This window comes from Ursus arctos, unplaced genomic scaffold (assembly GCF_023065955.2).
Source record: "Ursus arctos isolate Adak ecotype North America unplaced genomic scaffold, UrsArc2.0 scaffold_2, whole genome shotgun sequence".
Lineage (NCBI taxonomy): Eukaryota > Metazoa > Chordata > Mammalia > Carnivora > Ursidae > Ursus > Ursus arctos.
In genome coordinates this window covers 89,126,917-89,141,476 of record NW_026622874.1, presented here as the reverse complement: position 1 = coordinate 89,141,476, position 14,560 = coordinate 89,126,917, and the positions used below count along the sequence as shown (strand labels likewise).

The 14,560-nt window shown below is 39.7% G+C and overlaps 1 protein-coding gene across 1 annotated transcript in view; it reads right to left on the bottom strand.

Annotated features, from left to right (window-relative positions):
- The window catches only part of VKORC1L1 (vitamin K epoxide reductase complex subunit 1 like 1), a 65,297-nt gene extending 52,808 nt beyond the window's left edge, over positions 1 to 12,489 (bottom strand). Inside the window, exon 1 of the mRNA XM_026515914.4 lies at positions 12,210 to 12,489. Coding sequence (XP_026371699.1) covers positions 12,210 to 12,403 — 194 coding nt within the window. The 5' untranslated portion in view covers positions 12,404 to 12,489. The remainder of the gene's footprint in view (positions 1 to 12,209) is intronic.
- Between the last annotated feature and the right edge of the window lie 2,071 nt (positions 12,490 to 14,560).

Below are 14,560 nucleotides of genomic sequence, written 5' to 3'. Positions count from 1 at the left end.
GGCAGAAAAATGGGCAAAAGATTTCAAGGAGACTTTAATGAGTCTTTCAAAGAGAAGATAATCCACATGGCCAATAAACATATAAAAGGCTGCTCAACCCCATTAGTAATCAGGGAAATGAAAATTAAAACCAAATAGGAAAGTTAAATAGAACAACCACTTTGGGAAACTGTTCTATGGTTTCTAATAAAATTAAACACCTACCCTATGACCCAAAAATCCACTCTTCAATATATACCCCAGAGAAATGAGTATGTGTGTGTGTGCGCATGTGTGTAAAACCATACAATGGCACTAAGCGATAAAAACGAATAACTAATAAAACCAACAACTTGGATGAACTGCAAAAAACATTAGTATGCTGGGCAAAAGAAGCCAGACACAAGAGAGTGCACACTGTTATGAGTCCATCTACATAGGCAAAGCAAATTTATAGTGATAGAAGTCAAAACAGGATTGTCAGAATAACAGCTTCTGACCGAAAACGAGCACGAGAGAACTTTCTGGGGTGATGGGAATGCTCATCTGAGTAGTGGCACATGCATATGTGATAAAATTTTCAAGCTGTACATTTAAAATTTTTGCATTATATATGAAATACACCTCAACTATCCACAAAAATCCCCTACATATATACCAGAATGGTTAATAAAATTTAACAGATTGACAATTCCAAGGCTTGGCAAACAGGTGGAGTAACAGGAAATCTCATACACTGTTTGTAGGAACTGAAATTATCGCAATCACTTTGGAAAACAGTCTGCCATTACCAACTAAAATTGAAAATACACAGGGGCATCTGGGTGACTCAGTCGGTTAAGTGTCTACCTTCAGCTCAGGTCATGATCCCAGGGTCCTGGGATCAAGCCCCACGTCAGGCTCCAGGCTCAGTGGGGAGCCTGCTTCTCCTTCTCCCCCCACTCATGCTCTCTCTCTCACTCTCTCTCAAATAAATAAAATCTTTAAAAATATATATATTAAAATTGAAATACACAAAAATGTTCATAGCAGCATTATTCATGATTACCGCAAAGTGAAGACAATTTAAATGTCCATTCAAAAAAAGAGTGAATAAGTTAACTGTGAAATATTTGTATAACAGAATACTCAGCAATGAAACAAACTATAGCTCCATAGAACATGGATGAATCTCAAAAGATAATGTTGAATGGAAGCAGCCAGAATAAAGAATACAGACTAAATGGTTCTGTTCATAAGTTCAAAAAGCAGGGAAAACTAAACTACCAAGTTTAAATACAACCTTAGGTAGAAAAGTTAGAAAGTGATTACCATAAAAGTGAGGACAGAAGTTAGTTAATCTTGAGAAGGAGGAAGAATATATTTTATAAAGAGGGAGTTAAAGGAAGGCTTTCTAAAGTGCTGGCAATAGTCTATTTAATGACCTGAATGTTGGTTACAAGGGTTATGCTTTGTGATTACTACATCAAAAAAGATGCACAGTTCAATGACTCTTCCATATCTATGTTACAAATCAGAACAAAAAAGGTTTAAAAAAAAAGCAACTGGACCTGGTGACTGATTGGATTTGGGGGGGGGGGGGAGGGGAGTGGAGAAGCAACGAAAGACAACTCCCGGGTTTCTGACTTGCACAACGGCTTGGGTGGTGATGTCTTTCACTGGGATCAGAAACAGCATTTTCAGGGGAAGAACATTAATTAAATCTTGGACATGTTAAGTTTACATACTTTGGAGACATCCAAGTTGAGATGTCTAGCAGGCAATTAGATAGGCAGATTTCAGAGTTCAAAGGGGAGATGGAAATTTTGAGGCTGAAAACATACATTTCCTAACTAGAGACAGAAATTTTACGTTCATCTGTGAGTGAAGCCATGGACAGAGATGTGACTGTTTAGGGAAAGAAGACTGACAAGAGGGTGTAGGGCTGATGCCTGGTATGTCAACATTTAATGGGCAGGTACAGGAAGAGAAGCCAGTAAAGAAAAATGAGAAGGAACCAAGTGGGAGGAGGAAAATCAAGAACATGTCATGAACCATTAAGCAAGGGAAGAGAACGTCTCCTGAGAAAGGTCACCCACCACAGGTTGATGCATAGTTAAGAAAGGATATGGGTATGTGCAATACTTTGCAAGCCAGTTTTTACTCCACCTCTTTCTGGTTGATTTGAGACAAGCAACAACCCAAAAGAAAAACCAATGCTTCTGAGAATGGCTGAAAGTTTTTGTGTTATCTTTAGAAGTGAGGAACTAAGGCCCCTCTCACTGTTCTTTCTCCCCGACTCTCAGGAAGGAAGAGGACAGATTTGAAAGCACTGATTGGGTCTGTGTATTACAGGATAGAATCACCATTAAAAGGTCAGCACAAAGTACAGGTTCACTTTTCTGCTTCTTCCATGTGACTGAAGTGGTATGAGAAGTCCTCAAGAGGGCTTTCTCTTCTCTAAGTGAGAGCCAGGGACAAACCTACTACTTGGGCAGAAAAGGCCTAGGGCATGTGGCCAAGGCCTGATCAGCAGTCAGCCAAAGCAAATGTGCACTCTGGTTACATGGCCCTGAGCACTGACAGGAATGAGTTAGATAGGGCAGGTTTTGCTCACATCACATGGGAAAAATCTAGCCATGTTTGAGAACTGAGGAGATGAAAGGGGTCCAACTCACCGCCTGTTTTAGTTTGAAACAATTTAAGCTTAACTGGATTGGGGGGGGAGTATTTCCACATGAACCCAGCTGGGCTCACTCCAGTCTTTTATCTTGGGAGTTTGGCGCCCAAGTCCTAGTTAAGAATTTGCAAGTACAAATATTTAATACAAATTTCTTCCTCAGGGGCCCTATAGACTTGAAAATAGTGGCTGTAGACTGGAGAGAATTCTGTTACTGGGATCCCTGTCCAGAATACCATCATAAAATTTCTCAATTTCCAGCACCACTTTAATCACATACAAAACAAAACTACAATGGGCATCTAGGTTAAAATAATAACAGATTAACAACTCCAGAATAAATAGATATGTTCGTTCCTTGATGGGAAGCTTTGAGTAAAGGCTGACTCTTTCCCAAGTTCACCTATAATTTCAGTACAATTTTAACCAAAATCTCATTGGGACTGTTTTTTAGAACTCATCAAAATAAATTCTAAAATTCACCTGAACAGTAAATGTATGAGAATAGCCAAGAAATGTTTTAAAATGAGCATATTTGCCCTATCAGATATCAAACTTACTATTTAAAGAAACAGGGGAGAGAGGGACTACAGTAATGGAAATGAGTGGAAACACAGACAACATACCACTGGAACAGAATTGAGAATCCAGAAAGAGGCCCTATGTATATAAGGAAATTCTTGTGGCATTTCATATATGGTCAAGTCAATACATGGAGTTAAGCAAAAGCCCACCAATTAGGGAAAAAAAAAAAAAAAAAGTTTGATCCCTACCTCACACCACACACCAAAGAAAATTCCATTCAAACCAAAGGAGCTAAATATGAAAAAAATTCAAACAAAATACATGAAAGTTTAAAAAAAAAAAATCTTGGGATGCTAGAGATTTTGCTAACCAAGATTAAAGGAAAAAAAAAAAAAAGCTACCAAGAAGTCAAAGATGGGACCACATAAAAAAGTTTAAACTTCTACTGAATAAAGATACCATTAATGAAATTAAAAGACAAATGAGAAACGAGGAGAAAATATGTATAATACATAATAACAAAAAATTACTGTGATACCTGAAGAACTCCCACTAACCAATAAGGAAGAAAAAGACAACCTAGAAGAGAAATAAATGGGCAAAGGTATAAACAGGCAATCTCCAGAAGAAATTTAAGTGAACATTAAACATATGTCTATACAAAAATTAGGTTATAGATTCATCTAACCTGTAAGCTACATTCTACATGATTAAGGAATTTTTTTTCAAAACTAAAAGAAATCATAAATACCATTCATCTGATATCAGAAGGAGACATGCCCTTGTAAACTCAAAACCTATGGGGAAAAATTACAAAGAAAAATAATTAAATTTTTCATACACTTTCAAAAAACCTATGTGTTATAAAAATTAATAAAATAGAACTAAAATTGCAAAAATATTAACAAATGATAAAATATCTATATCCTTTAAATATATGAAACATTTGTCTAATCAACACAAAAAATTCTAAGACATATACAGGCAAGACTCAAGAGAAAAAATGCAAACAACTAATAAAAATGTGAAAAACCACTAAAACTTGTTTATGCTTGGGGGGAAATGCAAATCAAAACAATGAGATGACATTTTTCATAAAACAAATCCATAAAGGTCTAAATAATGAGACTACCCAACAACAAGGGTACAGGACTCCTGACATTCTCTTACATTACTGGTGGAATTTCTAAGAACAAGAGAAAATAGTTGTGACATGTTAAATGATGAAAAAAAAGATATAAAATACATACAGTATGATTGCAACCATGTTTTAAAATAACAGCTACATCTTATGAGCGCTTACTTTTGTGCCCAGGTGCTGTGCTAAGACTGTTTATAGACCCTGGTGCATTGGTGTACTTCATATTCACGATAATCCTGAGTTAGAGACTACTCTTACCCTCATTTTATGAAGAGGAAACTAAGACAAAAAAGAGATCAAGTTATACAGCCAAGATTTCAATCCAGGTACCCTTTGCTCTACTGTCTGTGATCTTAACTACTAGCACAATGTACAAGTGGAAATAAAGCAAACTTGTAAAAACAGTGGAGTTGATTATACTCCACTTTAATTCTTATTTTGTCATGGATCTTCCACTATTTTACTCCTCAAAAACAATGATTGTTTTTAAAGGTCAATGATCACACAACAGGCGGGGGAGAGGGGGCAAAGCTCAGGGCGTGATCCCGGAGTTCTGGGATCGAGCCCCACATCAGGCTCCTCTGCTATGAACCTGCTTCTTCCTCTCCCACTCCCCCTGCTTGTGTTCCCTCTCTCGCTGGCTGTCTCTATCTCTGTCGAATAAATAAATAAAATCTTAAAAAAAAATAAATAATCACACACTGGGATAACAGCATCCTTGAAATTCCCCTAAATTATAGATGCTAATAACAAAAGAAAGAGTACGGCTTACAATCCAACGGTTTAAAGAAAATTTTTAGAAAAAAATTTTTTTTCCAAATGAAATTTTATGTGGATCTATAATGAAAAACAGATTAAAGCAGTATTTCACTCTATCAGTGTATTTTAAAAGCTCAATTTTATGACATTTACAATGAAGGTCTTCTGATCAACACAAACTTTATAAACTATAGATGATTGGGGCAGTCAGACTTGTTCTGTTTTGATTGAGCAGTATCAAGAAAAACCTGATCCAAAGAGATCAGCAGATGCAAATGATGAGTTTTGTTTTTTTTTAAATAGTACATTAATGCTAAGGATTTTATTATACCTGTCCAAAAGTCTAAGCAGAAGAACATGTCTAAGTTAAATCTCTAATAATAGATCTTAAAATACGTAATAATCATGCCATCAGTACATTATGCATAAGGCAGTCACATGTTACAGCATAATACAATGAGAGTTCTATAGTAGTGAATTTGCTGATATAATTTTACATGAGCAAACAAGCACTGGCCCGAATTTTTAAAATACCAATATAAAGCTACAATCCTAATCGCTAGAATTAAAAATTCGAGTATAAACACAAAGAAAGCACGAAACCTTATTATAAGGATTTTTATCCTGAGTGCTGGCATTATGGGTAATTTTATTTTTTTCCTTTTGCTTATTTTCCCTCAAATATTCTAAATACATTGATTTTTTCCCCTTTTTTTCTTTTTTACTTTTTATCTTTGAATAACTATGAATCACAGGAATTTGCAAAAAATGCACAGGATGGTCCCTGGCACACTTCGCCAGACCCCCTCAAAGGTAACATCTTGTATAACTATAGTACACCACCACAACCAGGAAACCAACCTTGGTACAATCTAGAGTTTACCGAGATTTCACCAGTTTTACATGTGTGTTTCCATGCAATTTTATCACATTTGTAGCTTCCTGTAGCCACAACGAAATACAGACTGTTCTTTCCCCGCAAGGCTCCTTCATGCTACCTTCCTTAACCAAACCACCCCCATTCTGAACTCCCTGGGCAACTATTAATTTGTTCTACATCGCTATAATTTTGTTATTTCAAAAATGCTATTAGAAATGCAATCATATAGTATGTAAACTTTTAAGACTGGCCCTTTTTGCACCTGGTGTAACTCCTTTGAGATAACCTGGCAGTATAAATCAGTGGTCTCTACTGTGTTAAAATTTAGCATGTTATGCATTTGAGTATATATAAATGTTTATAAACGTTTTGAAGTTTAACATGTTAAAATGTGAATCAAATGCTTACGAAATCCCTGCTGCACTGCCACACAACTAGGAGTTGGGGGAACAAATTTTGAAAACTGATAATCTAATCCCAGTCTAGTGCAATTGAGTACAAATACTATATAGAAGAGAAACCCAAGGCTCCGTGCTTGTAAGTCTTGTCCATGTTTACAAGAACACGTGGTTTACAAGAATGCCTGGTTTTGCATTTTTCTGGACAAGCTCCAGATTCCAGTCCTTTCCCAGCCCAGGTGGGTCTGTGTTACATTCAAATATGGCCATTTGCTATTCCCCCCAAATGCCACCGTCCTCTGCCTTTCCTCATGCTGTTCCCAGAGTCTTCCAAATCAAGGAAATGAATCCCTCTTAATTCCTACTTCTGTGTGGTGACTTAGCCAGCACCACACCCCAGGCCCAATTCTCCTGATTCTTTGAACAGTAGATTCATGACTCAACACCTCTGTCAGAAAGAGCTTCCCCACCCTAGCACAAATTCAAACTAACTTTTTCCCCTCCCTACCCCAGGTGCCTAGATGCTCTTTATCTTCCTTCCCTTGGCAATTCTGTTAAGTCTTCCTGATAGCTCACCCCACTGCATACCTGTTCACTAACTAGGTGTGACAAATGCCTTATCTTCACAAGTTTAGGCTCAGAAGGCAAACACTCCAGAAACTTACTTCTTGAATACTGTGCCTTCATAGTAGCGTCCTTGCTCCCCCCCCCCAAATTGCTCTAAGCAATAAAAGCTATAATGCAAACTCTAGGCATTTTTGGCATACAGATGTTAAAAAAAATGGCACCAATGTTTGCATAGTTTTTAAAGAGTTGGCTGATATGGGCATCACTCAACCAATATTAGATCTAAATGGAATTCAAAGTAATAGTAAAGAATTTGGACTCTTGAGACAGATTGCTTGGGTTATAATCAGGTCTCTGCCACTGTATTATCTAAATCAAGTTTCATTTACATTCTGTATGCCTCAGTTTTCTCATCTGTAAAATGGTGATAAAAGCACCTCACAGGACTGTTAAGAGAAGTAACCATTAGAACACTACTTTGCACCCAGTAAGCATTATCTTAAGTATTAACAGTTATCTCTAACACCACAGCAGTCCAGTTACTTTGTGGTATCTTTCCTCTTATCCTCTAAGTTCATACTGCCTCTGAAATTTCCATATCAAGAAACAATAGTAACAGAAGAACCAATATTTTATTAGTCAAAACTCCCAGAACAAATTTTCTTTTACACACTAGCTGTTAACATTGCGCCAAATACAAATATAAGCACTTAAAAAAAAGTGGTGATGGAAAGAATGCTAGCAAAAAGTAGGGTATAGATCAGAATATATAATATGATAATTTTGTGTTTAAAAATGGGAAGAATAATATGGTCATATTTATGCTTATATAGATAAAATGGCTCTGGAAAGTTTCACAGCTGCTTATGGAGAGGGAGAACTGCATGTCTGGGTGAAGGGGTATGAAAAAGATTATTTACCATGTACTCTTTAGTATCTTGAAATGTGAAACAGCAAATTCTTCTATACAAGAATTTAACTGAAAAAAATGTAGGAGTGCGGTCCTTAAACAAGTACTCTACAAGCCAGGTTTCTAGTCCCAGTCTGCCATTAACTGTGTTACCTTGGGCAAGTTGTTGAACCTCTGAATCTAGGTGAACAAAGCAAGGAGAAGCAAAGATTTCTAGGTTCTGTTCTAAAAATGTAAGATCTCAAGGTGCCCGGATGGCTCAGTCAGTAGAGCATGTGACTCTTGATCTTGGGGTCATGAGTTCAAGCCCCATGCTGAGCAGTAGAGCTTACTTAAAAAGAAAAGAAAAAAAGAAGTAAGATCTTAACGAAAGGGGTAGTAAGTAGATGGCACTACTACTTTTTTTAAGATGTGAGAGAGGTACTAGTTGAATATTTTGCAAAAGAAGGCAATTTTTTGAGGAATTGATGGTTTTCAAATACTATTTTACAGTTTTTAAAAGTATAGAATTGTCAAGCCTATTAATCTTTAAAGATCACTCGTACCATCCTTAACATAAAAACTCTTTTTAGAAGGGGGGTCTAATGTAACTTGCAGAAAATACCTATAAAGAATATTCTGCACATTATACTGTTTCTCTTGCCACACTTCTGAAATTGTTTTAAATGTACTTGAAGTCTTTACACTATGGCTTGGAGTGAGCAATAAAGTAAACTAAACCAATTTACATCTAAAATACATAAATGACTATACCTAAAACAAAAAACTTACACTACTTAAAGGCATTTATTATCAGGTACTGCAAATACCTCCAATCAATGATAACAGTTATAATTGAGTATATAATTTATTCCAGGTATCATCCAGGTATTTATTCCTTTTATCATCATTAATTCCACCATTCTTCTGGCAAAGAAGAATGACTAGCCTCATTTAACAAGAAGCACTGAAGCTCCATGAAGATAACTGAAGTGACTAGCTTGAGACCAGAGTCTAACAAGCAGCAGAGCGAAGGGCCCACCCAGAATCTTTGGATCTGAGCTCTGCACCAGACAGGGGTTACTTAATGTTGGCTGGGAGGCTGGTGTAGGTTTGCAACAGACTATTTACTGATTAATATAAAAATGAGGAAAAATGAGAAGAAAGCCTTTTAATAAAGCTAAATGATTCAATTTAAAGTCTTTTATTCTGAAATTCTGTCCTCTCAAATTATTTGAGTTAAAATATCCTTTTTATAAGTGAAATGATGGTGAAAGAAGCTAGTGATGTGGGTTACTGTTGCTGTTTTTATTGGCTATACCTGGCAAAACAAAACAAAAACTGGCAACTCCACTGCACCCTCCCAATTTGGGGGGGTGGGGATCATTAATCCAAAGTCTGGGGGCAGCTGGTTGGCTCAGTCAGTGGAGCATGCAACTCTTGATCTCAGGATTGTGGGTTCAAGACCCACACTGGGTACAGAGATTACTTAAAAATAAAATCTTTAAAAAAAGAAAAGAAATTCAAAGTCTGGGAACTACTCCCTTAGACAATGATGCTTCCCAAAATACTAGAGGACTTTACACACACACACACACACACACACACACACACACACACCTCAAGATTCTCTCATTAATCTCTATTCTATTTGGATTAAGACACTTAAGGATTGAGAAATGAGAATAAAGTGAGTTTTAGCAATCCAAAGTCACGTGAGTTAACACTGGATTCTGGTAGAGGACTTTCCTAAGGATTCTTTTCATTGGGTAACTTCTCTCATCTTTATTTGCAATTCTACTCACTCTAACCTGGGCTCAGACTTTCTTTTCCTAAGATAGTCACATTTTTTAATACTTCTGCTAAGTAGCAATCAATACTTAAGTCAAATAAAAAAAAATTACTTGAGGTCTCCAATAATCTGATTTTATTTAAAGCCACTCTGACAAAATAAAACTTCAAACAATGTTTATTCTACCTACTTAAAAAAAAAAAAACTGGTCTATAAATCAGACTCAAGCCACTTTAATTTTCAAATTTCTGTACCTCCATTAAATATATTCATATACACACACGCACACACACAGACATATATGTGGTATACACATGAATGTAGCTTTGCAAGTAGTTTACAAACAGGCTGATCAAACTGAATAAATTTCTTGAAAATAATTTTGTTGTGTTTATAGCAAATAAGCTATTTACTCTTTTTCTTAGCCATGTCTTATTTCTTACCAATCCTCCTTAGCGAGCATCGATTTTAAAATATTTTATGTACACAGCTACACAATTAAACATTACTTCTAGTCACAACATATTAAATTCACATTTAAAAGATCTCTATAAAGAGATCTAGTTATTTTTAGTCTTACATACTTACATATACTTAGTATACTTATGTATACTTTTAATATTCTACTTGATGTTATTTATATTATTTTATGGTACTTTATTAAAATTTTTAAAAAGAGCACAAAAACCTGGATCTTATAGGATATGTAACTGAAAATACTTACAGTCTATACTAATTACATGGCTCAAAAGCACTCCTTTTTAAAGGCAAGTCAATTTTAAAAATATAACCATACAGTTTGGATAACATAAAGCACTCTTTACACACCCACGAGTTAAAAGGTCCAGTTAAATTTATTATAGATTACAACGTTTGCAAATCTAAAACTGGTAATAATTCTGCCTAAATGCCATGCTAATCTTGTATCAAAAGTTATTTTCATTTCCTTTTTAAAAAAATTACTTGAAATATACTGCTGGATAGTCTTACGTATTTATTCAACTAACTTTGGGTACCAGGTACTTTTAAGTATAAAAGTCCTTCCAATGGAAGTGAAATAAACATTAAAATGTTTGCATAAAATACACTCTGTGGTTCTCAAAGGGATGCTGAATCTATTAAGTCTATTGACTTGGTTCAAAATACCTAACCAAAAATGTGAGCTTTTTGTAACACTGATATATTTGAACTGTTAACTAATATCTACATTTTAAACATATTGTGTTTAATGTAGCAATAATGATGACTATTTTCCCACTAAAGCAACAGGATTTTGGTTTAAGGGCAAATGAGATAGAGCTAAGTGGAAAAGACTGGCCGCCTGAAGTTTGTAAATAGTAACAAGACAAACTCCAATGGTTGCCTGTTCATGTAATCACCAATATGTAGGTCAAAATAAACTAATGAGCTATATACATTACCATCTACCTAGTAATTTACAGATCAACAAGAGGGAAAGAAACTGCTCAAATATAACTACTGTTAAGAAATGTAAAATATTAAGCATAGTATGTCTATAAAATTTGTAACCTATCAATTTTGAAGTCATTTCTTTCACTTTTGCTACTTTCAATGAACCCTCAATAATTTTTTTTAAAAAGGCAGTCACTTTAATTGTAAATTCCTCCTTTTTTTTTCTAAAGTAACTTGTCTAGGAAAAACTAGTGCAGCAAATAGAATGTAACAGATAAATCACTACAGCATTTTTAAAAACCTAAAGTTATCAGTAAAACAAACCAATCCCTCCACTTAGGCAAGGCGTGTATTTTTAATCTTCTCTGAGTATCCCATTATACTAATCAACAACGTTTAAAAGTCAGCCTAATGGCCCCAAACATTATCACTACACTTGACATACTCTTATTTTAGGCAAATGAAGCTTAAACTAGACCCAAAGTGTGGCCAATTCCCCCTCTCCCGCACACTGAAATATACGAGGGGGACTCCAAGAAATCAGATATGTTAAGTGCCGGTATCTTCTTCCAGAGTAGGGTCAAATTCGTGTTTGCCTGCGAATGTCACCGTCTCAAGAAGTCTGCAAATTCTCATTAGCGCTACAGAGTACAAAGAGGCCTGACCACAGAAACACCTGTCCTAGCACCGGGAAGACAGTGGGAAATGCAACCCCCCGAGTCCACGCCGGCCGCACAGCCTCCGGCTGCAGCGAGCCCGGACGAGGGGTGGACAGTGACCTCACGGCTCCCTGGGGCAGGGTCCCACACTCCCGACCCGCCTCCACCGGCGAGAACCAAGAAATCTGTCAAGCCGGCCGGGACCCACCCTCGGCGAACCCCTCTCGCTCCCTCCCAGCCCGGCCCCAGCCTGCCCAACTGCTCCCGGTCTGCTCTGGCCTCCCGGCTGCACTCTGCCACCTCATCCCTCCACGCCGGTCTCGCGGCCCCGCCACCTCCACCCCGGCGGCCTGGACTCGGGCCGCCCCTCGGGCCGGAGCCCCCGGCCGCCGCCTCCAGCCCTGGCCAGGCTCGCAGCGCCGTCGGTCCCTCCGCGGCCCGGTCCCCGCCGCCCCCCAGGCCCGAGCTCCCGCCGCGCGCTCCCCACCCCCAGCCTCCGCCCTCACCCAGCTCGGCCGCTCCCGGCCCGCTCCCCCCAGCCGGGCTACCTGGAGGCAAGGGCGGCGGAGCACTTCACCCAGGGCCCCAGGTCGCAGAGGGCCCGGTGCTCGGGGTCCCGCTCCTTCTCCCGCTCCACGTGGTAGGCGTAGATGGAGAGCAGGATCCCGGCGGCGCACACTGCATACCGGGCCACCCGCTCCCACCGCGGCACCGACACTCTCAGCAGGACGGGCGCCGCCATCTTCCCCCCTCCGCCGCCGCCGCCTCCTTCGCCGCCGCCGCCGCCTCCCTCCGCCTCCACCTCAGCCGCCGCCGCCCGTCGGGGCCCGACCCAGCCGCCGCCGCTACCGCCACCGCCTCCGCCACCGCCGCCACCGCCGCCGCCGCCGCCGCGCCCCATTGGTTCTACCGCCTCCTCTGGGCCCCGCCCCCACAGGCGCGCGGCCCAACCGCCCCGAAAGGAGAGAACCCGGCGGGGCGGGTAAGGCGCGCGCGGGCGCGGAGGGAGGGGGCGGAGCGCGCAACCGTCGGGAGGCCGGGCCGGCAGGCGGAGACAGAGGCGGCGCGGCGCGCGCAACGGGCGGGACCGAGGGGAGGGGCGTGGCCATAGGAAAAGAGGGGCGGGGCTCTGGGAGGCAAGGGGAGGGGATGGGTGGGGAGGGGCGGTGCCTGAGGGCCTTAGGGGACTGGGTGCAATGAATAATAAATTTCAAAGATACCACCCTGTGTGACTGAGTAAGCCCTCGGCCCCTCCCCCGGGGGGTGGTGATCAATGGCCATCTATTTTCTTTTTTTGTCATTATCATTTGATATTTTTTGACCCAATCCGAATTAACCCTGGCCAATGCCCAGAGCTCCAGAGCCATACTTCCATTACCTGATATTCCTTACCACACTTCCATTACCTGATACTCCCCACCACAACCTCCAAGCAGCTCCGTGTTCAACAGGTGCAAACTTATAAAAACATTTTAAATTATTTATGAAAAAAACAAAATATTTATGAATGCCTTGCTTCTCTGTAAGGTGAACTTGAGATGGCTTAACATAATTGATAGAATATAGAAAATATAGAAATATAGTAATATAGAAAAATGTAAAAATTAACTGAAAAACCAGGACAAAGAAAAAGACAAGTCAGAATAAAAGGAAACACCAAGAGTAAGAACACAGATAAGCAGGTCATAGGGTCTTGCATAATTATTAAAATTGAACCATAAATTTGGCTCTGAGCTTCCCGGTGGTCACAATTAAAAAGAAAACACGTATGTGGGATTGTCACTGTCTCTGAGAAGAAAGAAACACTCCATTCTTGGAGACGGCCAGCTTTTCCCTGGTTGCAGCTCTCAAAGAGATTTCAGGAGCTTTATATAGTGATTTTGAGTAATAAGCAATGTACTTGTATTATCTATTGTTGGGTAACAGATTACCCCAACTTCAGCAGCTTAAAACAAAAATCCTTTATTTTCTCACAATTTCTGTGGGTCAGGGATGTGGGTGCCATTTTGCTGGGTCCTCTGGCTCAGGGTCTTTCACAAAGCTGCATTCAACTCAGCCAGGGCGGCAGGCATCTCAAGGCAGAAGAATCCTCTTTCAAGGTCACTCAAAGCCATTGGCAGGCCTCAGGTCCTTCATTAGTTCCGGCCACTTGTACCCCTCCATAAGAAGCTGCTATCTTCCCCTGGGGCAAGGAATAAGAGAGGGAAACAGAAGTCACCGTCTTTGTTGTAACCTAATTCAGAACAGACAGCCAATCACTTTTACTTATTCTATTACTTAGAAGCTAGTCCACAACCTAAGTGTCCATCAAGGCTGAATAGACAAAGGGGAGCCTGGGTGGCTCAGTCGGTTGAGCGACCAGCTGTTGGTTTCAGCGACCAGCTGTTGGTTTCAGCTCAGGTCATGATCACATGGGTCATGGGATGGAGCCTTGTGACAGGGTCCCACTCAGTTCAGATCCCGGGGCCACGATAGAGCCCCTCCATGGTAGAGCCCCAGGACCATGAGGCCCCCTAGCGGGCTCTGTGCTCAGTGGGGAATCTGCTTGAAGATTCTCTTCCTCTGCCCCTCCCCCTGCTCGCTCTCAAATAAATAAATAAATCTTTTAAAAAAGGATGAATGGATAAAGAAAATGTGATACTATACATACAATGGATTATTATTCAGCCAGAAAACTAAAGGAAATCCTATCATTTGAAATAACACTGATGAATCTTGAAGACATTACCATAAGTGAAATAAGTCAGACAGAGAAAGACAAATACTTTACAATCTCACTTGTTTGTGAAATCTAAAAAACCCAAACTCAGAAACAGACAGTAGATTGGTGATTGACAGGGGCTGGAGGATGGGGGAAACGGGGAGATGTTGGTCGAAGGGTACAAACTTCCAATTATAA